Source organism: Nyctereutes procyonoides, unplaced genomic scaffold (genome assembly GCF_905146905.1).
Source record: "Nyctereutes procyonoides isolate TBG_1078 unplaced genomic scaffold, NYPRO_anot_genome, whole genome shotgun sequence".
NCBI classification, from domain to species: domain Eukaryota; kingdom Metazoa; phylum Chordata; class Mammalia; order Carnivora; family Canidae; genus Nyctereutes; species Nyctereutes procyonoides.
The window spans coordinates 18,151,982-18,179,618 of NW_026575135.1; the positions used below are offsets into that span (position 1 = coordinate 18,151,982).

A 27,637-nucleotide genomic window follows, 5' to 3' on the forward strand; every position below is an offset into this window, starting at 1 on the left:
TTTTCTTTTTAAAGATTTTATTTATTTGACAGAGAGAGCACAAGCAGGGGGAGCAGCAGGCAGAGGGAGAAGCAGAACCCCTGCCGAGCAGGAAGCCTGGTGTGGGACTCGACCCCAGGACCCCAGGATCATGACCTGAGCCGAAGGTAGACGCTTAACCAACTGAGTCAACCAGGTGCCTCGCCAAACAGCAATTCTAATGTTATTTTATAGTTGATGTCCATAACCTTTCCCATGTAGTTTTTCCTTTCAAAATGTCTAACTTTGGGGGTGCCTAGGTGGCTCAGTTTGAGCATCCGACTCTTGGTTTCAGCTCAGGTCGTGATTGTACACGCTAGTGGATGGAGCCCCCAAGACAGGCTCCACGTTCAGGTTCCACAGGGAGTCTGCTTAAAGATTCTCTCCCTCTGCCCCTCCCCTCACCTGCACGCACACACTCTCTAAACTTTTTAAAAAAACTTAAATGTCTAACATTACCAAATGGTTTATCAATCACACCTCCCTTTAAACAAAGAACCAGACCTCCCTGTACACCATCTATATTACATTAAGATCCCAAGTGTTTTAGTGCTGCCTACCACAGTAGGTGCACATTTTATAATTGGTCTACATCAATACTACCCTTTACTTCTGATTTTTCTTACCCCCCCCAATGGATTCTTCCCCCTTTGAAATACTTAAGTTGCCAATCCCTTTATAATTCGATTTTTTCTAATAGAAAATAGTTATCTTAAGTTTCTTACCTTTTCCATTTCTCTTTAGCTCTCATACAGAATCCTTTAATTCTGTAATGGTTTAATATTATTTGTTTTTTCCCCAATTCTTAAAAATTATGCATGGCTGAACCATGCATGACTGAGCCTTGGTTTTCATAAGATAAAGTTTTTCTACTCATCTTTCATAGTCCCATTGTTTTGTAAATCCTCAACTGTAAAATTAAAAAAAAAATGTAGAGTTGCAAGATATGTCCATGAGACCACATATACAAAAACACTTTTTCTAAATTAGAAGAGACCAGTATAAAGCTGGTTCTGCTGTTTCTCTGAATCTGTTTTAAAAATAACTTCACTTTTTTCCATCTTTCAACAAAAGTTTTACATCCTAGTGATGTGTCTTCTTTATTATGGAGAAAGAAAAAAAGTCCCTAAATCCAGTCTTTGAATTGAAGTGATAATCTTTAATGCAAGAACAAGCCAATCCACAAAACCTCTCCCAACTGTTAGTCAAGAGTTTGGGGCCACATCTCTTCATCCGCTATCTGCCCAGTTCTCTCATGAGCCATGTTCCCACTCTCAGCATACTAACTGTTCAAATTTACTTAAGAAAAAAAAAAGCAAAGCCTATTTTTACAAATTGTGCCAATTCTCAGAAATCCTAACATTAGGAAAGAAGATGAAAACACCCTAAATTTCCTTTGAAAAGAACTGCAAAACTTTGAGAATCAAAATAATAACATTACTTTAACACAACCCTAGCAAATTTGTGAGTGAAAATAGTTCACCAGTAGGCAGGTCCTACCCCATCCACTGACAGATTAACAACCCCTGTGCACATGGGAAGAAGCCACCACACCCATGGAGGCGCTCTGGGGCAGGTGGGCACTTCTTAACCCACCTTATGTGTAACTTGTACTGGGGAATAATCCAAAAATTCAAATGTCTATCTACAGCAACTACATTTCATAACAGCATGGCTCAATCCAATATACACACTTTATTTTAAATTATTCCACTAGCATTTGGGAAAAAAAGTCATTTATTTGCATTGCTTCCATTTTTCTACTGTAGTGTTAGGACTTGACATAAGCATTGTTCTTCTACTTCCTATTTACAACTCATTCAGAATATTACTACAAATACAATATACAACTTTTAAAAACTTATGGGGAACTGCAGTTTTTTGTTTCTTTCCTCTTTACAGGTTTCTCAAAGGCATTCAACTAAAATGAAAATTTATATGGACATTTTCTGTACACAGCTGAAAGGGCAGAGATCACACTGATAAAGCCAAAAGAATTTTGCACAAATACAATAAAATACAGAAAACAAAGTGTAGAGGATGTTATTTGGGGTACAAATATAAACAATACAGTACCATTTGAGTAATTTAGCAACATAACACTCATACTTTATAGAAATAAAACTGCAAACCTGGAGGATGCTCTGACAAATATTAAACATTATATACACAATGAGGTAAATGTACCTTGGTCTCTTGAGAGGTAATTTAAGTTTAAAGCGATTGACATTTTGAAGCATCTCCTTGACATATAAAGAAATATCAAACACCCCATCCATTGGCACAATGTGAAAAAGGGATAGTAAAACACGGTTCATGATATTCAATTCACAAATCTTTTTAAAAAATAAAAACAAATTCACTTAAGTTCTTTTTTTCAGCCTTAAGAAACAGGTTGAATGTTATTAAACACATTCTTAAAAGTTTACAATCACAAATAAGATTGCATAATGGTGTTGAAAAGTTTAAATGTACTGACAATCCTCAGAATGCCTTAGAATTCCAGCATTCCTAGAGAGAGGGCCCATGGGTAGTCCAGCATTCCAAAACAGAGACACAAGAAGCTACAGAATATGTGTCCAGATCTATTCTTTAGGATCTCACAAATATCTGAACTGGCATTTCCTGCCAAGCTGTTGTTACAACCTTATTTGGAATCTCCATCATTTGGAGCCAGAACACTGCCACAATCAAGAAACAAAAAGAAACCGTCGATTTACAATCATTCTTTCAGTGCAAGGATAAAAATAAACTCTGAATATGGCATGTCTAATGGGATACTGATTTTGTTCTGCATTTTACTTAGCACAATGCCATCTTGTTTTATAAAATATTCTATATGGGACAGTTCTCAGATGTAGAAGGGGAACTAAAGGTAGCTCATGCATGAGTTGCAAAATGGCCAAGTGACCACTTACATTTTTTAACAAGAACTGAAATTTTGAATTCTTGATGTTATTAACCATGACACTGTGCACAGACTCAAGGCACTTCTTGAGCACTATCACTACAGCAGAATTACAGGCTCAGCTCTTCAGACCTTACCCTGTCCTATAGAGGATATGATTTGCCACTGCTTCTGGCACAACTCCTATAGCCATAACTGCTACCTTGCTGCCTTCCCATTCCTTGGCTATAGCTAAAGTCACAACAAGGCAGCCAGCAGGGCGACTGTCCACCCAATCTCCAAACCTGGAGATCCCTCCCAGCAACATCCAGTGACTCAAGGGAATGAAAGCATGTCCCACACTTCCATCAATCATTTTACTCTAGATTTCAAAAGCAGCTATTCAGTCAAAAGGCTGCTGAGGGGAAATGGGTGGGGAATGGTAGGGGCAAGATAACTGGTCTCTGAGTCAGGGACCAGCAGGAAGGCAAGTTGAGAGAAACTGAAACTAAAGTTAGGAAGGACCAGGGATACCTGTGCCTCACTGGGTCATCCCTCCTTCATCCCCATTCCTCCGGCGTACTGGTGAAATGAATGTGGACAGGTAACTGGCCTAAAGGTATGTGTTAAGCCAAGTTTAATTTTGGAAGGTGAGCATCTGAAGATAGGCAGTATAAACAAAGGCTTGTGTTTCTAAATGACAAAATTAATACTCTAGTTAGACACATCTGCAGTTATGGCCATAGTAATCATGATCTATTTCATTTTTAAGTGACTTTCATTTTCAATATTAACTAATTGGGGCTTATCAACCTGTCATTAGCCAAAAAAGGAATTTGCTGCAGTAATATATAAACCCAATTTAGAACTAAACTCCAACTTTAAGAAAAATTCCCTGACTCACCAAAAGTACATTTTATCCACTTAGGCAAGAAGTCGATTACCTTATACGAAAGTGAGAAATCATGTATCACAATTTTAAATCAGGTAAGAACTTTTGGTATGTTCTTAAAGTTATGTAAAAATAGTTTTAGCATTGGTCCCCTGGATTTCATAAAGCAGATCTGGTAGGCTTAGAAATGGCCAAAGGGGGGAAAAAAAAGTACCTAATCATTGAGCTAGAGATTATTAAACAGGAAATATAAGACAATTATAAAACCAAATCCCTCAAACTCATTCACTTGCTTTGACAAAATCATGGTAACTACAGAAAAAAACACAAATTTGGAGTCAAAATATTAACCTCTAAGCACATTTTCCCCATGATGTTTTTAAACACATGAAATTGACACTAAATTCCTATGCATATGCCATTCATTCTAAAATTACTTTGGCTTTAAGACCAAATAGTCTTTCAAATTTATTCTATGTATAAGAGATAAGACATGATCAGAATGCAGCTTAGTCAGCATAAATGGCCACTATCTCTTACTGACCAAATACTATAAAGGTTATTCTGACCCTTTCATCTGGAAATTGATAGCACTATAAAGTCAATGTCTTGCCTCACTGCTATGATAGTTTTTTCTCCCATCAGAATAAGATCACAGTGATAAAGAGAACTCTGAAAACTGTCTAAAAGTCTAAAAGACTTTTAGCACTGGAAGTAAAAACCAGGTATCATAAGCTAGTTTCAACTTAGTGTGAAGACCATGACGAGTTTGCTTTAAACACTGAATTTGACTCAAAACATCTGTAAATGGAGAACCTATATTCAGAATGTTCTTTAGCTACCACTCTCCCAAATATCAAGGGTGTACTAAACTTATTACCTAACCATATAAAGTAAGCAGTTGCAGTATCTGCACACAGAAAGACTGAATTAGAAGCTGCCTTCCTCAAAGTGGAGTGAGACCTCAGAACCACACTAACTCTAACCTTAGTTACAAAGACAGAAAGTCCACCGAACACTGACTCCTATGCAACAAATGTGACTCTCTTGCACACCTGTTATCTACTCAAATGATTAACTACCTTTACCTTCCTAGAAAAAGGCCTATTATTTAACATTAACCATACCTTAATTTTAAATGTAATTCATTTCTTAAAAAAATAACACTGTCTTTGATCAGATAAAGAAAAAAATGGCTTACAGAATGCCACACAACTTTTCACAAGCAGCTAGACAAATTTTCCCTTTTAGAAAAATTAGTCTGTATGCCACAAGTTTTAAATTATTAAAGTACTATAAGCATCTAGAGTGCCACTTGACTTTTTTAAGGTATACTTGGACGACACAATTTAAATGTAAAAAAAAGCTTGATGTGAGAATATTCAAAAATGACCATGATAACATTTACCAATTAATGCCACTTCATTTCTTTAGTGGTTTAAGCACATTTTGGTAGGAGAAAGGCATTTTCAAATAGAATACCAAATGACATACTACAAAAAAATCTTCCAAAAAACAAAACAGAAAAAGTCTGGGTTACCCAGATAAATAAACTTTTGGAATTAAAATACTATAGCTTTTAAGACACACAGACTTTAAGCAATTCTACGCATTTCCATTAGAAAGACACAGAAGCGGCACTTACTGGTATAGTACAATCCCATTTTGAAGGCATGTAATGTTCTGAATATGTGAAAGAACAGTAACAGTATACAAAATACAATTGCATAAATTATGTTCCTCACTTCTATATGAGGTCATTTTTAGACTCAAGATAAGAGTTTTATAAGTGTTAGTTTTAAGATCCTGAAAATTATAGAACAGTACATTCAAAGTCTGAATCAAGGAAACTCTTTAGTGGTTCAGAATCCTCTGAGAATGTACTAACCAGAAATAAATCACTTTCTTTAAAAATAAGAAATGTTTCGTATAACTCAACAATCCAGCTCCTTTACCCTTAAAGATGATTTCAGCACAGCAGAGTTAACCTAAAGTTAAGACCAGCAATCATCTTTTTTTTAAAAAAAAACAAGTTTTGTGTTAATAAAAAATAAAGGTAGACTACACAACATCTTGTAACTGTCCTGGGAAAGAAGTGTTCATAGTGCACAGAAAGGACCCACACAGCTGTTTCCTGGGTCCAAAGAAATCCTGGGGAGTTTCTCATTGACCTATTACACTGTTGCAAAAGGAAGCAATATCCTTCTATTCCCTCTCACTGAGGTAGAACAATTGACCTCCCAAATTAAAACCCAGGAGCAGATCTGAAGGAAAAGTAGAGTTCAGGCAAAGCTGCAGAACTACATTTTGATGCCTTCCTGTTGACTGAGTTGTGACAATGTTTTCTTAATCCGCAAAGCTGTAAGCCTCGCTGCTCCATTGGCATACCAACATTCTCTCATAATTTTAGCCATTACTCTCAAGGCCTGCAAGAAAATAGAAGAAAAATAATTAATGAATTAATAATAATTAATTAATGCACCGCTCTCTATTCATCTGGATAAGATCTGAACTCTGTACAATTTCTAAGTGACATATGTTCAATTTTTTTTTATTTTGCTATGTTTCTGCATTATTTGTTATAGCAAATGAATAGAAATGACTTCAATTCCCATCAGTAGGGTACTGGTGTCAGCACCTGGAAAGCAGATGGATGAAGGCCGACTTACTTAGCAGAACTAAAAGAGCTGAATCCCAAACCAATGTATAAGGCAAAAAAGGGACTTATTAATTCACACAGAAACTCCCCCTAGAACCAAGGAATTAACTGCACTGAGTTAATTGAGAATTAACCAAGGAATTAACTGTACTGAGAACTTCCTCTGAGGGAAAGTTCAAACTAAAAAATAGGAGGATCACCCAAAAATGCTGGAACCCCAGATACCTCCCCATCCCCAAGCTTTACCAAGCTGAGTGATTGCCCCAACCCCACCCTAGCAAAAGACTAGAAGTTTGTATCTGAGGGGTAAAACAGATTTCTGACTTGGGAAAGATGGGGGCAAAATTCCATACTGACAACTCACTAAATGATAAAATCATAGGTTTTCTCCCCAAAACACAGGCAGCAACTTGTAGATACTCCTCCAGGCAAGAGACTAAAAGGGTCTTCTCTGGGAAATGTGAGCCCAAGAGGAAAGACCTGAAGATACTGACATTGGGGCTCCACAAGGAAGCAACCCATTTAGGTCACCCTGAAGGTCACAATGGATAAGCTCCATTCGTGTGCACAAAGCTTCCATCAGCTTCCAGTGTGTCCTGTCTTTAAACATGAAGAAAACTGGAGTTTGAGCAGACATCAGAGACAGCGGTATGAATGCAGAAGCTGATACAAACAGAACAAAGCTCCTTGGACAAAAGAGTTGTACAGAAAGAAAATATCAACAACTTATTATTAATATCCTCAAAGAGATAGAAGAAAATACTCAGATTCATCACTGACAATTTTTTCTTTTGCTTTTTGTTTGACTTTGGAAAAACTTGACAAAAGAATTGGAAAATAAACCTGAGGAAAAAAGATACAAGTTGATAAACCTCACAGAAAGTGTAGGGAAAACCAGGGATGGATAAGACAGAAAAGAGAAGAAAATGAGAAGGCCTCTTCAAGAGGTCTAACGTTCAAAACTGTAGTGTAAGAAAGAGAACAGAAGAAAACAGAAGGGAACAAGTCAAAGAAATACTTCAGGGACATTTCCTAAAAATGAACATTCATTTCCAGATAAAAAGGACCAAATGCCCATCACATACACTCATTCCACAAAATAACAAATTTATAGAGAGCATACCATCTACCATCCTAGGTACTGGGGATACAACAGAGGACAGACAAACAAAATCCCAGCCCTCATAAAGCTCACATTCTAGGGAGCCAAAGCATATCATTAACAAACAAATAAAATATGTGGATTGTCAGTGGTAATTGCTAAGGAAAACATCATTTAGGTAAGGAGCTAAAAATATGCATGGGAAAGAAGGTGATATTTTAAATGTCCACTAACAAGGTAACATCTGAGCAGAGACTTAAAAAAGGGGGAGAGTTGAATACACCAAGAAACATGAAGTCATGGGATCCAGGAAGGAAGGTTCACTATCACAGAGACAAAGGGAACCCAGGACAAACAGTGAGGGCTATCCCAAGACAAAAGCTGCACAGCTGGCCTAGAGAGCCACAAGTCCAGACTAGAAAAGATAGGAAGGTTCAAGAAAATACTTCTCCAGTCATTCTATCATAGTTTCATGTTCTTAATGTGTTTCAACTTTTGAGAGGAGATTTATAAAACTCCAGAAAAGTTTTAAGACTGAATCATTTTGGTTAGAAAACTAACCAAATGGAGAAAAAACAAAAATGACACCAGTGGCATTAATTCAGCATGATATGACAGTAACTATAAATTCCGTGTGTCCTCTTAATGTTTTCTGCTAACTTTTCCTCATGCTTAAAAAGCCATCTGTTTCATAACGTGCTCTATTTATTTAATGTGTGTATTAATACTTCAAGTTTGCACTTTGCAATATCAAGATCAAATCTGTAAAAGACAAAATCCAGCCCAATTTCATTTGTTAAACATGTAAATTCTCTGAGCACACTGAGATGTATTTTATCTGGGCCTGGACACTTGACTTTGTTGTAGGTAGCCAAGGAGCACTCTTGATGTCCTGACTATTAAGTCCCATGTTCTTTTGAGATGTAAAACCAACTACTTAGGTCGCCATCTTTTTATTCCTTTTAAGTTATAAAATTTCACATCTGGAGGAAAATGTTCTCTCTTGCCAATATTATAATAGTGACAACTAGCAATTAAGTATAGATTAAATAAGATCTGTCTTATGAATTCTTTAAATTTACAAGTACAAAAAGCATTTCTAAAATTTTTGTAAGACCTGGGGTTGAGAATCTCAGACACTGCTGGAAAGCATTTTACCCACATTCCTGGTCACACAGGCAACTGGATGAATAAGATGTTAAATCATCAGACCATCCTCCCAATCACCTTATCCAGCTTCCTCCTTTTAAAAGGCATGTTAGGATCTGGAGAACTGAAATGATTTGCCCAAAGTCAGACTCAGAAATGGTGGCCAGGTTGGTCTAAAATACAGGCTTCTTAATTTCCATCCAGCACCCATTCTACTGTTCTGGGCTGCCCTGATCAAAAGGATGCATTCGTTTATTTATTTATTTTGTAATATTTTATTCATTTATTCATGAGAGACAGAGAAAGAGGCAGGAGCAGAGACACAGTCAGAAGGGGGAAGCAGGCCACTTGCAGGGAGCCCGATGTGGGACTCGATCCCGGGACTCCAGGGTCACATGCCCTGGGCCAAAGGCGGACGCTAAACCGCTGAGCCACACAGGCGTCCCGATGCATTCGTTTAAAATGCAGGTGCCTTCTCTTTCCAAAAGACATGATACTACATATGAAAGCCCCAAAGACTCCACCAAAAAAACTACTGGAACTGATAAATGAATTCAGTAAAGTGGCAGGATACAAAATCAATGTAGAGAAATCTGTTGCATTCCTATACACTAATAATGAAGCAGCAAAAGTGAAATTAAGGAAACAAACCCATTTACAATTATGCCAAGTACAATAAAATATCTAGAAATAGACATAACCAAAGAGGTAAAAGACCTGTACTCTGGAAACTATAAAACACTGATGATGAAAGAAGCTCAAGACGATACAAAGAAATGGAAAAACATTCTATGCTCATGGGTTGGAAGAACTAATATTTTTTAAATGTCTATAACTACCCAAAGCAATATATATAATTAATGCAATCCCTATCAAAATACCAACAGCATTTTCAGAGAACTAAGACAAACAATCCTGAAATTTGTATGGAACCACAAAAGACCTCAGAGTCAAAGCAATCTTGGTAAAAAAACAAAACAAAACTGAAGGTATCACAACTCTGGACTAAAAGTTATATTACAAAGTGGTAGTAATTAAACAGTATGATACTGGCATAAAAACAGACACACAGATCAATAGAATAGAACAGAAAACATATAAATGAACCCACGATTATATGGTCAATTAATCTTTGGCAAAGGAGGAATGAATATACAATGGGAAAAAGTCTCTTCAACAAACGGTGTTGCAAAAACTGGACAGTTAACAAGCAGAAGAATGAAACTGGATCGTTTCCTAACACCACACACAAAAATAAACTCAAAATGGAATAAAGACCTAAATGTGAGACCTAAAACTATAAAAATCCTTGAAGAGAGCACAGGCAGTAATTTCTCTGACATTGGCTATAGCAACATTTTTCTAGATAGGTATCCTGAGGCAAAGGAAACAAAAGCAAAAATAAACTGAGACTACAGCAAAATAAAGAGCTTCTGCACAGCAAAGGAAATGATCAGTAAAAACTAAAAGCAACCCACTGAATGGGAGAAGATTTTTAAAAATTAATTTAAAAAAAATTAATTTATTTGAGAGAGAGAGAGACAGTGAAGGGCAGAAGGAGAGTCTTAAGCAGACTGCGCTGAGTGCAGAGCTCAACATGGGGTTCAATCTCAAAACCCCGAGATCATGACCTGGGCCAAAACCAAGAGTCTGATGCTTAACTGAACTGTGCTACCCCAGTGACTAGAGAAGATATTTTTAAATGATGTATCTGATATAAAGAACTGATACAATTCAAAACCAAAAAACCAAAGAATCCAATTAAAAAATGGGCAGAAGACGTATTTCTTCAAAGAAGACATTCAGATGGCCAACAAACACATAAAAAGATGCTTACCATCACTCATCATCAGGGAAATGCAAATCAAAACTACAATGAAATATCACCTCACACCTGTCAGAATGGCTAAAATCAAAAACACAAGAAACAAGTGTTGGCAAGGATGTGGAAAAAAAAGAACCCTCTTGCACTGTTCCTGGGAATGCAAATTGGTGAAGCCATTGTGGAAAATATTATGGAGATTCCTTCAAAAAATTAAGAGAAATATCCTATGATCCAGGAATCGCACTACTGGGTATTTACACCCCAAATACAAAAATACTGAAAGGCATACATGTACCCCTATGTTCACTGTAGCATTATTTTACAATAGCCAAACTATGGAAGCAACCCGTGTCCATCAACAGATGACTGGATAAAGAAGGTGTGGTATATATAGAATATTACTCAGTCATAAGAAAGAATGAAATTTTGCCATTGGCAAAAACAGGTATGGAGCTAGAAAGTATAATGCTAAATGAAATAAGTTAGTCAGAGAAAGACAAACACCATGTGATCTCACTCATATGTAGAATTTAGGAAACATAAAAACAAGCAAAGAAAAAAGCAAACAAACGCATGCACATGCGAGAGAGAAAGGAACCAAGAAATAGACTCTCAACTACAGAGAACAAACTGGTGGTTACCAAAGGGGAGATGGGTGGGGGGATGGGTTAAATAGGTGATAGGGATTAGGGAGTGCACTTTAAAAAAAAAAAAAAGAAAAGAAAAAAGGGTGAATTTAAACCCGTCTATACTGATAAGTGCATTAAACATAAATGGACTGAATGCTCCATGTAAAAAACAGATAAAATGAAAATGCAGGCGCCTTGGTTCACTGGTAGATTTAAATACTATTCTGACACACTGATGGTCACTGCAAATGCTCCATGGCCCTTTTGATTTTTGATGTACTTGAGATTGAACAGGAAAACAAAATTATGTTTTTCACTCACTGGTTTAACTGCCATGAAAAAAAAGATAAAGAAAAAAAATTCTTGTGTCTATTTTCCTTAAAAAAAAAAAGTAACAAATTTCCACATACAAGCAGAAGCAGTTTAGAAAATTGTGTAGTATCCAAAATCAATACTCACTTCACAACTCTGCCATCTGTTTGGAATATTTGGCCTTAACTTCTGTTCACAAACAACTTTTCTCATTTCTTCAACTGATGGATCAGAAGGTACAAGATCATAATAAGGCAGCTGGTAATCTTCATGAATTCCTATATTGGTTAAAAGAAATTGTTTTTGAAGAATTTACTCAGCTAATGCCAGATCATTCTTTGTCCAGGAATAGCTGAGAGTCCTAGTTCAGGGTTCCATTAATAAATTAGCGAAGTGGAACAGGGCTTCTAGCTTGCTCTATCTCATCCACATCTGCATCAACAAGCATCAACAACCCATCTCTCTGAGTTGGTACTGGGCCCACACCCTGAAACTACATATCACTAGGGGATCAGCAAAGGCTATTTTAATGAGGGTTAAGTATGAGCTATGATGACTTGATTAACATTTTCGCCTCATGTGCAAGAAATGATAGTTTTTAACCTGTGAGTGCTCACCCTCTCACTTGGTACAGGGGATATACACTCTACCATGGAGATGTAAATCCTACAAGCAAATCTGAGGTGCAAGTCCTTTACCTCTACTTGGATCTGTCCTCTTTGCTATATAATACAGAGACATGCTCTCCCTCTTATTGCCACATAAACCCAAGTCTCAACCAAGCCTGGGCCCCTAAGCATAAGAAACTATTCCGCAAGTAAATATTAAAAGTGCTCAATCTAAAACTAAACTTCAGCTAAAATAAACTTGTTTAAAAACTAGTGTAATGGTAATGTAACTGTATTCTGTATATGTAACTTCCAGCTAAGAAGTTGAAGAAAATAACCACACTCTCAGGGGGGAAAATGAGTTTGACCCAGGTACATGCTGTAGAAACAGCTTCCTGGGTGGCCTCTCAAGCAGTCATCCATTATAAATAACTATATTCCAAGATAACAAGGGCTTGGTTTCTGATGTTTCCCAAGATTCAAATGGAAATAGAAAAAGAATACACTAGAATAAGCATATCATGTCATGTCATTTCCCCCCACTGCAAGTTTTACCTCCATTATTTTCTTTGGCACTCTCAGTGATCACCTGGTGAATATAATTTGACTACTAATGCGCATAATTTCATTCAATGAAAAAAAAAACAAATAAACAAAAAAAACACGACAGGGGTGCCTGGGTGGCTCAGTCAGTTAAGCATCTGCCTTTGGCTCCAGTCATGATCCCAGGGTCCTGGCATTGAACCCCGCATTGGGCTCCCTGATCAGTGAGGAGTCTTCTCCTTCTCCCACTCATCCTGCTTGTGATTGCTCTCTACCACCATCTCTCAGTGTCAAATAAATAAATAAAAATCTTAAAGGGAATCTCTGGGTGGTTCAGTGGCTTAGTGCCTGCCTTTGGCCCAAAGTGTGATCCTGGAGTCCCGGGATGGAGTCCCATTTCGGGCTTCTGCGTGGAGCCTGCTTCTCCCTCTGCCTGTGTCTCTGCCTCTCTCTCTCTCTCTCTCTCTCTCTCTCTGTGTGTGTCTCTCATAAATAAAAAAATAAAATCTTAAAAAAAAAATCTTAAAGAAAAAAAAAAAAGTGGCTATCCTGGACCACCTTTTCTGTTCATGACAAACTGTTGGGAGAGGGGGAGAAATTTACCACCAATGGAACATCGTCGAGCTATTTCCCAGAATACTAAGCCCATTGCATAGATGTCGGCACGTTTGAAGGATTCAAAGTGTTTCATATTTATGGAATCATCTAGAACTTCGGGGGCCATGTACCTAAAAAAGAAGTCAGCAATTTACTTTATGGAATAGTAGCCATACTACTTTTGAACTGTTTCACATATTTTCTTTTCCTACTGAGAATTTTTTATATATATATATTTTAAATTGGTATTAACTTTAAGACTTTTCTTCCCTTTTAGCATGGTTCTGCTTTTTAAAATGACTCATGCTTCTTATAGAAATTTTCTCAAAGTTCATAAAGTACAAAGTGAAAAATCATTAATGCTTTGATGAACAACCTTTCAGATATCTCTATTCATATATGGAGATACACACACACACACACACAATATTATATAACTAAAATATTAGACTCAAGAAAAATATTAAATATCCACACTGCTTTGAAAATTAATGATGTCAACTAAATGCCATGAAAAGCTGAAACAGCAATTTCATGCTATCTTATCTGCCTTATGATCTTCATTTCCAATGAAAGACACATATATAACAATCATGACTATTATAAATGTCTTAACATATACCATCCACTTTGTCAAATACTACGCAGGGATCATATATTTTAATCTAGAAGTCTTCTCACTAAAATAGGATGAAAAGGAAGGATGAGGACATAATCCAGGGAACAAAATAATAGATAAAAAAATGAATGCCAGTCCTCCTACTGATGCCTCATTGTAGGGTTTTGGAATTTTAAAAACCCTCCTGAAGTTACAGATCAGGATCCATGAAGAACTGTAGCAATCACTGTCCTGAATCCCCACATCAAGAGTTCTGAGAGTCCTCCTCAAATCCAGAAATCACAGATACAACTGAGATAGAATAAAGCTTGGCTCTATCCAAGGTGGAGGCAATAGTGTGAAGATACATTGTGGCAACGTGCTGTGATATACACAGTAAGGCCTTTGGGGTCAGAAACGCCTAAATTCAAATCTCAGCTCTTCAGGTGAGGCTGACCTTATTATTTAACATCTATGGGGCTGTTTGAAGGCAATGACACCTACCTAGTTATGTTCTTTAGAAAACTCATAGATTCAACAAATATTTACTAAGGACTTACTATGTATTAGGTGCTATAATGGATGCTGGGAATACAAGCCTGATCTCAAGCAGCTTGCAATCCAATGGAATATAAAGACAAGTAAATGGAGAGTTATAATGTGCTCAGTGCCTTAATGGCCCAGCTTCACAGCTTCCTATGAGAGCCCCTGGGAAGGGCGCCTCACAGTCCAGGAAGGGCTTCCTCTAGGAAAGGAAGGGTGACTATAAATCAGGGAAACAGCAGGACAAAGTCTGCTCTAGGATACAGCACATGCAGAAATTCTAAGGAAGAAAGTATAGTTCCAGGAACTAAAAATAAGAAAATAGTTGGGCTAGCTACAGTACAGCATTTGAAGAGAGCATTAACTGAGAGAATGAATATATATATATACATTAAGCAAGAACCAAGAATATATATATACATATATATATATGACCCATTAAAATGACTGGCACATACTGGGTACCCTATAAACATCAGCTCCTATTATTATTATAATTTTTCTGGAAGGGCCACAAATGATATTTTCTGGAAGGGCCACCTTTCATCAGCAGGCATCTTTAAAAGTCAGGTAACCTTGGCTTCAGAGCAGGCAAGACCATGAGATCTTCTACCTGTGGGCAATCTAATAAAGTACAGGTTTGAGTTTCAGAAGATAATCCACATAAATGAGAAGGAAATTAAAAAGAAGTTGAGCTCAGAAGATAATAAACACTATTTACAAGCATACCTTTTTGTTCCCACTCTGTGATTTGGAGCAATATCAATGGTATCTGTGGCTGAATCATGTCTCACTGCCAGTCCTAAGTCTGCAATACAGCAAGTTCCATTCTTCTTTACCAAGATATTCTTAGATTTCAAATCTCTATGAGCAATGGCTGGTTTCCCTAAAGAAACAAAAAGTAAATGCAATTGCTTAAAAAGTGATAGCAATCACAATTCTCCCCTTTAGGTTCAAAGCCTCTTCTCCTATCCCAGTGTCAAAGCATTTCAGCCCATAATACCTGGACAATTACTAAACAACCTCAAGTGAATCATTGTATCAAAAGTTGCTGAAATTATATTTATTCAAAGAAAATGGAGAAAATAAGATGGTGCTCAAAAAATGTAAGTCTACCAATTCAAAGATGGGGAGTTAAAGATGTTAGTTTGCTGACATCCTATGAATTATTTATGGAACTCTCATCACTGCCTGATATTTCAGTCCAAGAACCAAGCATGTACACCACTTCCTTTACTTACCAACTGTAATGTACTCAGTATTTAATTTATAATCTTTACTACTAACAGTAGACTCCCTGGAGCCCTCCTAAACTGCTGATAGAAATGTAAAATGGTGTAGTCACTTTGGAAAAAATAGTCACAGTCTGGTAGTGCCTCAAGACCATTAGTTATTGTATAATCCAGTAATTCCACTGTATAAGAGAACTGAAAACATATGCCCCCCCAAAAAAGTGTACACCAATGTTCACAGCAGTATTATTCACAAAAGCCAAGAGTGGAAACAATGCAAATGCCCATCAACTGATGGACAAATGTGGTATATCCAAACAATGGGAGTATTAATCAGCCAATAAGAGGAACAAAATACTGAAACATGCTACAACATGGATGAACCCTGAAAACATGCCAAGAGAAAGAAGTCAGTCACAAAAGACCACATATGATACAATTCCATTTATAGGAAATGTCCAGAATAAGCAAATCTTTGGAGGCAGAAAGTAGATTAGTGGTTACCCAGGACTAAGGAGTTTGGGAGGAAATGGGGAGTGACTGCTACGGGCACAGTGCTTCTTCTTGGAGTGATGAAAACATTCTAAAATGGACTGTGGTGATGTACAACTCTGTGAATATACTAGAAACCACAGAATTGCACACTTAAAACAGGTGAACTATAGGATATGTGAGTTATAATTCAATAGTACTGGTATAATCACCAATAGTAACAATTACAAAGATGAGGAAGGCTAAGATGTGAAATAACATGTACGTAGTAAAGTGAGGAATGAAAGAGTCACCAGGGCAAGAAGATAATCACTAGAGGAGAGAGATACATTAGCATTTTATATACTACATGGCACAATAATCATACCATAACAATTTCATAATTAAAATTTCATATACGATTTTCTCATCTATAAAACTGTCTCATGCAGTCACCTTATCTTGGGGTCAAATATAATTATTTGGCCATATAACATTAGGTGGCATGTTGATTTTTAAAAAGAATTTTCACATTACATTTTGTACTACTACACAGAAACACACATTCTTTCAGACTTGAATTCTAAAATCAAAATCCTCAAAAATCACAACTCTAGATGCTACTTTTAAGAATTCACAAACATGTAGGTATTGTTATAATGACTAGAGAATCTCTAAACAAATACCCATATTCTTAACTCTGAGATTTTCAACAGAAAGATAAAGTAATATTAAAAACCTCATTTTAAACATCTTCACTTGGGCTGACTTACAAAATTTTCTAACAGACATTATATTCACTGGAATTTAAAGCTTCAATAACATAAGCACTTGAGTTACCTTGGGTACCAACAATCTCCATGTGGAGATGCGCAAGTCCACTTGCTGTGGACAAAGCAAGTTTTATCATTCCTTCCACAGTAACTGTGTATCTGTTCAAATAATCAAAGAGGGATCCATGCTCATGATAATCTGACACCAACCAGAGCTGAGTCCATGTACCATTGTCTGTGGAGTACAATAACAGTGTTTCAGAAGGGTTGTAAAACATCCATTTATTCAAAAGCTACCACTTTTTACTCTCAATCCTGATGGAACAGGATGATGATACCTTAAGATGGATATTATTTCCTTCATATTTTCATTTTGTCTTATACTTTTACATACATATCTTTCAGATCCTCTGAGGAAGCCCCCATGCCTGAGATAAGCCAAGGAAAACTAATCCCATTTAAGAGATAAGGAATCATAGTTCAAAGATGGTGGTCTTGAATCTACACAGATAGTAGCAGAACTGGGGAATCCTCAGTTGGCTAGAAAATGTCTGGTTTAGGATAAGTGCTCAGTGGCTGTTTCTGGAAGGAGGAGGGAAAAAGGGAGAGGGAGGGTAATGAGAAGTATCTGGAGCCTAGTGTGGCCACAGTAGGAATAAAATAGTACAGGACAAAACTGAAAGTGAGCATAAATGAAGAAATGCAAGCTTTAATCACAGACTACATTCAGTTCACAAAAAAGCCAGGTAAAAGGATTATGATTCCAAGGTTTCCAGCTCAGAAAAAATATAAAAATAGTGGTATCACGGACACATGGGAAAGTTGAGACAGGAACTAAAACCTCAGGGGGACAAAAAGCTGGGGCTGAACCCAGTTTTACACAAGGTGATTTTGAACTTCAACAACTAGGAATATATAGGGATGCCTGGGTGGCTCAGTGGTTGAGCATCTTCCTTTGGCTCAAGGCGTGATCCCGAGGTTTGAGTCCCACATCGAGCTCTCTGCAGGGAAGCCTGCTTCTCCCTCTGCCTATATCCCTGCCTCTCTGTGTGTCTCTCATGAATAAATAAATAAAATCTTAAAAAAAAAAAACTAGGAATATGTATTCCAGAAATGTTTTTGTAAACTGATACATGGATTTGAAATGTGTATTTTCATGGGAATCATGGTAAAGATTCTGTGTAGGTTTCTAGGCGAGGCTAACCCACAAAAGCCTATTTAACCTAGGAGTAGCAAGAAAACCACTCATATTTCATGAAATCATTCATTACAACAATACTAGGAGGCACCACAATTCAGTAAAAGATACACACTTGGAGTCACTCTGATCTGGGGTGAAATCCAGGGACTAGTTGTTATTGACTATGTGACCTAAGTTTCTTAACCAGTGAAATCTCTGTTTCTTCTTTTACACAGCAAGAATACCTTACTTTTGTAAAACTGTTAAGAAGATTTAAAAAACAGGACAACTGATTAAGATTTAGCATAATACATAGCAATAAGAACTTAAAATGGGCTGTTTCCTTCCTTACTGGTTGTAAAAAACAACAACAATATCCACCCCAATTGACATAAAACAGCTTCTATATTTTGAAGGTTGTTACTTGCAAGAAAGCAACTCTAGGTATTTTCAGAAGATTCTGGAGGTGACTTCTGGATACTTTAAAATAATTTAGATATTCATGACACTAGTTCTTCACATACTTATTCTTTTTTTTTAATATTTTATTTATTTATTCATGAGAGATACAGAAAGAAAGAGAGGCAGAGACACAGGCAGAGGGAGAAGCAGGCTCTATGCAGGGAGCCCGACGTGGGACTCGATCCCGGGTCTCCAGGATCACGCCCTGAGCTGACAGCGGCGCTAAACTGCTGAGCCACCTGGGCTGCCCCCACATACTTATTCTTCATAAACTTTATAAACTGATTCTATTCAAACTTGTACCTTTTATTTTCCTTGATACAAATGCATCACTATTTTTATCTGCATGCTTATTAATCATGACTGAATTGTGAAAGGCTGACAAATAAATAGGAACACAGGCAGATGGAAGAAAGGGAGATTTTCTGAGGTAATTAAAAAGAGACGCAGAAAAAAGGATATGTAAGAGGCTGTGTAATATAAAGGGTTGTCTGAGGTGGAATTAACTAAATCAGGGGAATAAAGATAAAGAAGAAGCGAACTATGGTGGATGGGTTAGGTTCTGAGTAAAGTCCATTAACCCCTGACAAAGAAGAAAGAAGAGGGTGAGGAAGACCCAAGAGGGTCAGCCAGTTCCCATAGTGACCACCAGATGACAGCACCAGCTTGGCTGCTGCCTGAGCAAATGGGAAGAAAAAGTTCAGGGAACAGCAGCAAGGGTACTTTGTACCAGGGTGTTTGCAACTTGGAATATGCCTAGAACATCTTGGGCCTGGGTAAGGTTTGAGCCCCAAACGACAGATTGAATAGCAACTACCACAGTCAAGTTTGAAACTACCACTATGCATGTGGATAAGTCCTTCAAGGGAGCAATTACTGTTTTGTAGACTCAGCCTTCATACGAATCAGTAAAAAGTTTTACAAAAAAAAAAAAGACAACTACTAAGAAATAAGAAACAAACACATAAAATCCAGAGTCATGAAACATTGTTTGTAAGGTTGTTTTAAGAGTTGGAGGGGAGTGGCACCTGGGTGGCTCAGTTGGCTGGGCATCTGCTTTAAGCTCAGGTCTGGATTCCGGGGTCCTGGGATTGAGCCCCACGTTGGGCTCCCTGCTTAGGGGAGAGCCGCTTCTCCCTCTCCCTCTGCCCTTCCACCGCTTGTGCTCTCTGGCTCTATCAAATAAATAAATAAAATCTTAAAAAAAAAAAAAAAGTTGGAGGGGATGCTAATGGTGCCAAAAGCAGAAGAAAAGGAAAACTAAGGACTTGGTCAAACTATGATCATTGCTTTTGTTTCTTTTGTTTTTACATCAAGTAATATGGAATTGGTAGTAGTCACTGATAAATCACAGTCTACAGCCATCACATCCATTGCTATCACTGCCCCTAAATCGCAAATTAAGGAGCACCTGGGAGGCTCAGGTGGTTAAGCGTTCAACTCTTTCTTTTCAGCTCAGGTCATGATCTCAGGATAGTGAGATGGAGTCTCACCACTCCATGCTCAGCAGATAATCTCCTTGAGATTCTTTCCCCTTTCCCTCTCCCTCTCTCTCCCCATCTGCTCCTCTCCCTGTTATTGCTCTTTCTTTCACTCACTAAAATAAATAAAAACTTTAAAAAAGATAGTAGTCTAATATGGTTCCTAATGTGATAGACTATATAATACACAATATATCGTATATAATATACAAGTGTATAATACAAAGTATGCAATATATAGGAAAGTATACAATATTTTCAGGAAGCCAATAAAATGCAATAATCAGATTTAGTCTCTAATCCTAACTACTAGTTTTTAAATACAAGGAGCAACTTCAGAGAGCCTATGGAAATTCAATCAACACAATCCATAATGTGATAAGGCCTATAGGACAAACGATCCAGTTTCTTCAACAAACTGCAAGAAGAAAAAGAAAAAAAAAAAAAGGAAGAGGGAACATAGCAATTTTAAGGGATTTAAGAAAAACACCAATCAAATGCCATATTTTGCATCCTTAAAAAAAAAAATTAGATTTTATTTATCTATCCATGAGAGACACAGAGAGAGGCAGAGACACAGGCAGAGGGAGAAGCAGGCTCCCTCTGGGGAGCCCAATGCAGGACTCAATCCCAGGACCCTGGGATTACGATCTGAACCAAAAGCAGATGCCCAACCACTGAGTCATCCAGGTGTCCCTGTAGACTTTGCATCCTAAAGTGAATAGCCAATTTTAAAAAAAAAATAATATACAACTGCAGAAACATGAAACTGACTGGATACTGATGACATTTTAAAAATTGACAAGAATTGCGTGGTCATGTTGCATTAAGAAGATTCCTTAATCTAAAGATACAAATGAAAAGTATTTGTGGATAAAAAGATTTATCATCATATCTTTGGTTTCAAATAATTCAGATAGAGGCAGAGTAGGTGGAAACATATCAAACATGATTGGCAATGACCTAAACGCTACTGAAGCTGGGTGACAGGTATTCATTATACTCTACTCGCTCCACTTTTCTACATATTGGAAATTCTCTAGAAATAAAATCTGAAAAAGAAACAAGTAATAAATGCTTACTGCAAATAAACTAAAAAATACAGAGAAACAAAAGGGAAAATCATTAAACACTTAATATTCTGAAGAAATAAATAGTGTTGAAGAAAATGGGAGGGGAGAAGAGGAAAAAGAGGACCATAGTTCTGGCCAATCTCAAAGAGAAAATGATGCATTTTTTAATAATAGGAAAGCTGGGATATATATCTGATTGCAGGCAGGGATGATGAGAGTTCTAACCGGAGTCTCTGAGGAAGCTACAAGAGCAGGAATTGTGGCCACAACAGTAGGAACCAAAGCCAAGATAATAGATGAAGTACAGTGTGAAGCCACTGCTCCCTGTCAGCGCTCACTCTGACACACCACTGACATGGCTTCCGCACTTCCTGCAGCATCAAATTGAGCCAGGCCACCAGGCACCTGTGCCACAGGCAAGAAAGCATCTAGATGGTTGGTCACCAATGGGCACTGTGGTCCGGAGAAACTATTTCTCTATTTAGTAAACTGGATTTAAAAGACTATTTAGCCTCCGGCAACTTAAAACACAGAATATACTAAGTTATTTTTACTCTTCCTAAAAAGAAAGTCATTAGTATCTATTAGAATGCCCTAATGGGGGATCCCTGGGTGGCGCAGCGGTTTGGCGCCTGCCTTTGGCCCAGGGCGCGATCCTGGAGACCCGGGATCGAATCCCACGTCAGGCTCACGGTGCATGGAGCCTGCTTCTCCCTCTGCCTGTGTCTCTGCCTCTCTCTCTCTCTCTCTCTCTGTGACTATCATAAATAAACAAAAAAATAAAAAAAAAAAATAGAATGCCCTAATGGTCATGAGGAAATTTAAATGAAACAGATCTCTGGGCTCTATCCTATCTCAAAGTTTTGAGCAGCTAGACTTTATAAATCCCATTTTTTCTATGCTATGACTATACTCAAATAACTGCCTAGAACCAAAATAGCATATCACTTTTAAATATATATGTAGCTTTCTACCTTATAAAACCAAAATAACAAAGCATATCACTTATTTTTTTTTAAGATTTTATTTATTTATTCAAGAGAGACACAGAGAAAGAGGCAGAGACATAGGCAGAGGGAGAAGCAGGCTCCACACAGGGAGGCCATGTGGGACTCGATCCTGGGACTCTAGGATCACACCCTGGGCCGAAGGCAGATGCTCAACTGCTGAGCCACCCAGGTGTCCTAAAAGCATATCACTTTTAAATATATATTCAGCCCTTTATATCTTATAAAACATTAGACATTTAGAAACATGTTGTCAAGAGTCAAGAAAATCTTTAAGAAGCTCCTATTTCTAAAGATTTCAAATATATTCTATTTGACTTAATAGGTCTAATCTGTATGACAAACATTTATTTTTCATCAAACCTGACAATGTTTAGTAGCCATATTTATAGAAAGGCTCAAGTAGATTTCATTATACTAAGAGGAGAAGCAGATGTTACTGACCTTTATTGTCTGCCGCTATAAATCCCAAGATGTTTTCATGACGTAACATTACGGTCTGATAAATCTCTGCCTCACGGAACCATGAGCGCTCTTCTCTAGAGGAGAAGATTTTAACAGCAACTTCTTCTCCTCTCCACTTTCCTCGCCAAACTTCTCCAAATCGACCTTTGCCAATACTTTCTTGTAATACAATAGTTCTTGCAATTGTTCTCTGAACAAGCAATGGTAAACCTAAAGATAAAAAAAGCCATTAAAGAGTGACCCAGGAACAGAATAACTCCTAAGGCTCTGTCTTTATGGAACTTACAATCTCACTAAGGAGCTACAGACTACATCTGCAAAAATAATAATTCATAATAAAATGAAAATAAGATAATAAATACAATAAAAGAATCCAGAAACTCCTGCCTAGAGGGTCCAGGTAGGCTTTGTGAAATAAGCTGAATTTTGACTGTCCTTCATGGAAGCAATAGGACCACAGAAGAAGAGGAGATAAGGTTTTCAGGTAGGAGGAATATTAAAACAAAGGTAGAAGAGGGAAATGAATGGATGTTTACGGAACCAGTTCAGTTAAACAGAAGGCGATGTGTGTGGTAAAGCAGTGGAAGAGAAGGGAAACTGATAGCAGAGTATGAAGAGCATCGAATGCTGAGCTGAAGATGACCAATGAGTGCTGCGGATAAAACAGGAGCTATTAAAAATTTCTGAAAAGGGTTCATGAATGAGAAGTAATTTAAAAATCTTATTTTAGAAGAATGAATCTGGTAATGGCTTTATTGATGGAAGGAGTAAAGTATGTGAACATAAGAAACATAAAATCTGTATGTACAATCCATTGTATGTACAATCAGTAAAATTTATCACAGAAACCATTTCAAGACAAGCAATTTACTTACTAGGAACTGGCTGTGTAGGCAACATTAGTATCTTAAGGAATGATGCCAAGTAACTTAACGTGGTAATGAGACATTGGCATTATTTCACCATCTGAATGTGCCCTCCTCTAAATATATATTTTTAAAATATTGCCATTTACTTGTTTACAGAAAAGGATTTATCACACCCTACAACATTTAATTAACACTATATATGGGACTATTCCAATTCACTTAGTATCATATTCCCTCCTGGACTAAGTAAGAGTCATCTTAAATTATACTGACCCTGACAATAAAAATACCAGCATAAACCATGTTCTACACTAGTATTTTTTTATACAATCTATACACATAAATTTGTGTGATTTATAATCTATATTCAGAGTTCCTTGCTAGACTGAATTAATCAAATGATAGTAAATGAAATTATGTGCTCTCTTTGGTTTCCTGATGTGAAAGGTTTCTAAATCCAAATGTTGTCTTTACTTTAAAGTAATCATAAGTTTTTCTTCTTTTCATTTACATGTTTCTCGAATGGGTCCTTTTCCTCTCCTTGCTCTCTATCCACCTCACCTCCTGCAAAGTAGTTAGCAGTCTAATTATAAACAATTGTTTTTATGTTTATAAGGAAGCTGCTTGCTGAAAAATAAATCTGTGAAAAATCCTTATTTAAATCAAGGAGCTCTTTTCTATTATGAAGATTCTTAATTATGTTGCTTTGTGTAGATACTAATTTATAAGAACATCCTTTGAACAGGATCACATCACATACTTAAAGATTTAAAGTATACTTAAGAGTTAACTTTAAGAGGCTACTCTGGAAGTTAGAAAGGCAAGGACTACAGGAGAAAGGGGAATTACAAATGGGAAGTCTGAAATGTCTAGTACATTCAGGCCCCATGTAAACAATATGGTCAAGAAAGGCTACCAGGACAAGAAAAGTTTTTGTCTCCCCATCATCACTGGATTCTAGATCCCAAACTAAAAGTCAAAGCCATGTCTAGATTCATGATGTTATCTATATTTAGTTATACCATAACCCACATGAATACATGAGCAGTAATACTTTACTTCTAAAGAGAAAAATAAACAGGCCTAATTCAAATCTCTATGTTCTTCGCTTTCCTCTTCAGTATCCTTAGAACTGCTTGAAAGAAAAATTTCAATAGGGAAACAGGGTCCGGACAGCTTCACAAGCAGTGAACAACAGAAAGAAGACCCAAACAACCCACACACATAAGAGACTATAAGCATAAACAAGACATAATGAACAGTGGCTTAAGAGACTCACTGCCTTTCAAAAACTGGCACATGTGCACATGCTCACACATACACTTTACAATCTAATGACGCTTAAATAGGGGCACACACACAACCTGTGATTCAAATTAATGCGACAGGAATTAGGTTAGCCTCAGGGATAGAGCTGCCCATAGTTCCCAAGTTAATGATATAGTCTTTGAGAAACGGAGATCAGGACTTTCCTTCACCATTGCAACAGTACTGAATAATAAACATATGAATTCCTAACCTGAAATGTTTAGTTTTACCTTTTCTCAATGGGCCAAAGAACTGAAAAGGGTATTACATAAAGACATTTTACTTACTCAGTCATGATGAGTCCCATGCATGAGACAGCATTAAGGCTTTATAATGAATATAGGAGGGAAACAGGTGACTTTTTCTGCTATCATTCAACATAAGATAGCTTCTCCCTCAATAAATTTGGAGGCCTTTCAGTACATCATAGAACTATGATAGGGAAAGGAGGCCTTCGACTAAGTTTTATTGGTACAATGCAGCAAATTGATACTATTTGTCAGATTTTTCTTTCAAGTTTCTTTCCAATAAGAGAGAATAACACCTGTCATTTGGACATAACTACAATTTATCAAAACATCTTGTCCCATTTGAACTTCACAACAATCCAGTGACGTGCATAGGGCAGAGTTCATTACTTTCATTTTAAAGATAAAATAACTTGGGCATGAGACATCAGCTAACTGCCCGAAGCCACAGAGCTAGCAAACAATGTAGACAAGTTTTTGCAGGGTCAGGCATAAAAGGAGAGAAAGAGGCTTTCAGATAACAGAGCTGTGGTTCCTGATATATCTAGAAATACAGATAAAATGGAAAAAGAGAAATTTCATTCATGACTTTACATCCAAATCTTAAAAGGTAAATAAATGTATTCTTATTCAGAAATCAGCTGTCATCCACACAGCAATTTCTTCTAATCCTTTAGGTAGGCTTATTCCCCTTGAGGCCTGATACATTACTACTGTGCCAAGTGGCATGAGCAGCTGTGATTTCCCTGGGTGTAAGTTTGGCAACAAGGGATTAATTCCAAATGATCTCGAGCCACCCTGATTTTCTGTGACTTTGGTCATTGCCTATCATAGTTTTTTTGGTCTAGGATGACTTCTAGAATGAGCCAGAGCTTCTTTGGGAATCCTTTGGACTAAGAATCAACTGGAAATCCCCAGGGAAGCCCTAAAACAAGCTTTCTCCACTCCTCTACCACTACAGCCCAAAGACTGCACAACTTCAGTACCAAAGCTATTCCACCTCAATCCAACCTCTCAATCGATTCAGCCTCCCTGCTCACAATAGTCTCAGGGGTCCCTAAAGGCTGCCTTGAGAGACCTGGGTTCCAGTGCAAGCCTGTATGTGTCCTAGTGTCATGAACAGAGATCACTTATGGAATATATACGGCCAAAGCCAACACATGGCTTCAGGCTAAGAAGTCGGTTTCTTTATACTTATATGACTCAACAGATATGCACATAAATCAATATATATTCATTTCCTTAAAATAAAGAGACATTTGTCATTGTGCGAACTTTCTGTAGTATCAGATGTGACTTCATGCTTCAGTTATGTTCTTCCTCCAGTCACAACTTCTGCTTTAATGTTCGTTTAGTCACTTGATTATAAAAATCATGAAATTTTCATTATATATATATATATTTTCAAATCTTCATTTTATCCATGAACCTAGGCTTTATTTGAAGTTGATTTATATTTTTCAAAAGACAGTATATCTCAGTATCTGTTCCCTATTTGTGACAAGGAAACAGAAGCCCAAAAGAAGAAACATGATTTAACCAAGGTCAGAGCCAACCAATGACAAAACTTGCAATGGAATCTACATCTCTTGATTCCTAGCCCAGTGTCCAATTACAATATTGTAGAGGACAGGGGTCTCCTCTCTTAGCATCCTTTCAAAGCACATGCAAGTGAAATAATAGATCCCTTTCAGTTTAAACATGAAGCACTGCTATACCAAAATCCATTTCAAGGGATGATTCTGGCAATTAGCCAGTCTACTTCTGAAACCACAAGAATCAGCAAATGGAAATGAGAAAAGCAAACCTCACAGAGGCCATGAATCCATAAAGCTATATTAAATAAGAAGTTGGTGAGACATTTTTCTAAACTGAGAAAATCCTTAGTTTAATTAAAAAAAAAAAAAACTAGGTCTGAGCTAAAGACAGCAATTTCATATGTTAAAAAAGCAAATAACCTTCGCAATTCCAAACACATTTTCTGTCATGCTTGCTTTCAAATATAAAAATAAAGCTGCTAAACAATTCTGAATAAAATGGGGAGCAGCAGATCATTTGAATATCTACGAACTTCAGCCTCACTCATAAGAAAATACTTGTCCTCATTCTTTCTATCCCATGGAGTCATAAGATGAGAAAGCTTTGAAATCTATACAAACATGAAGCTGACTTATTTCAACAGTAAAGGTATATTCTAATTTGTCTATGCCAGACCAGTCACAGTCAGACTCTTATTGGGCTTTAAACTGGAATTAGTATTCACACTGTCTCAAGTTTTATATACACTAAGCCAAATGGACTTAGCCAACTAACAAAATAAACAATAAACAATACAGTTAATTTTTAAAAGACTTCCTAGGATAAAGGAAAAACAATTACATTACCTGATCCAGAACCTGATGTTGTCATATCATAAATTAAATCTTTTAATGTAGTGCCCTCTGAAATAAAAGGGCGATCTAAGGAAGGATCCTCTTCATTTGGCACTCGATGGTGAATGACGGTACGGTTATGGCAGATATAAACCATCAACATAAGTGAGATGCAGACAAAGCAGACTGGTCCAGCAATGACAGCTGCCAGTTCAACGGGACCAAGGCCAGATGATGGCTTTCCTGAAAAAGGGCCTCAAATGAAATAAACATCAACAATAGCAAAAACACTGAAGGGGGCATCCACAATTTCCTAATCCTCCACATTTCCTGT

General features: G+C 37.1%; 1 protein-coding gene across 2 annotated transcripts in view; it reads right to left on the bottom strand.

Moving 5' to 3' along the window:
* Positions 1–1,693: 1,693 nt before the first annotated feature.
* The window catches only part of TGFBR1 (transforming growth factor beta receptor 1), a 58,437-nt gene continuing 32,493 nt past the window's right edge, over positions 1,694–27,637 (bottom strand). Inside the window, exons 3-9 of one of the 2 annotated variants that reach the window (XM_055302477.1) lie at positions 27,316–27,546; positions 22,486–22,716; positions 16,906–17,073; positions 15,092–15,248; positions 13,228–13,352; positions 11,621–11,751; positions 1,694–6,223 (exon numbers count right to left, since the gene is read on the bottom strand). In XM_055302477.1, the coding sequence (XP_055158452.1) occupies positions 6,098–6,223; positions 11,621–11,751; positions 13,228–13,352; positions 15,092–15,248; positions 16,906–17,073; positions 22,486–22,716; positions 27,316–27,546 (1,169 nt within the window). In that variant the 3' untranslated portion in view covers positions 1,694–6,097. Of the gene's footprint in view, positions 6,224–11,620; positions 11,752–13,227; positions 13,353–15,091; positions 15,249–16,905; positions 17,074–22,485; positions 22,717–27,315; positions 27,559–27,637 lie in introns of both variants that reach the window. The other variant, XM_055302476.1, reaches the window with a different exon arrangement.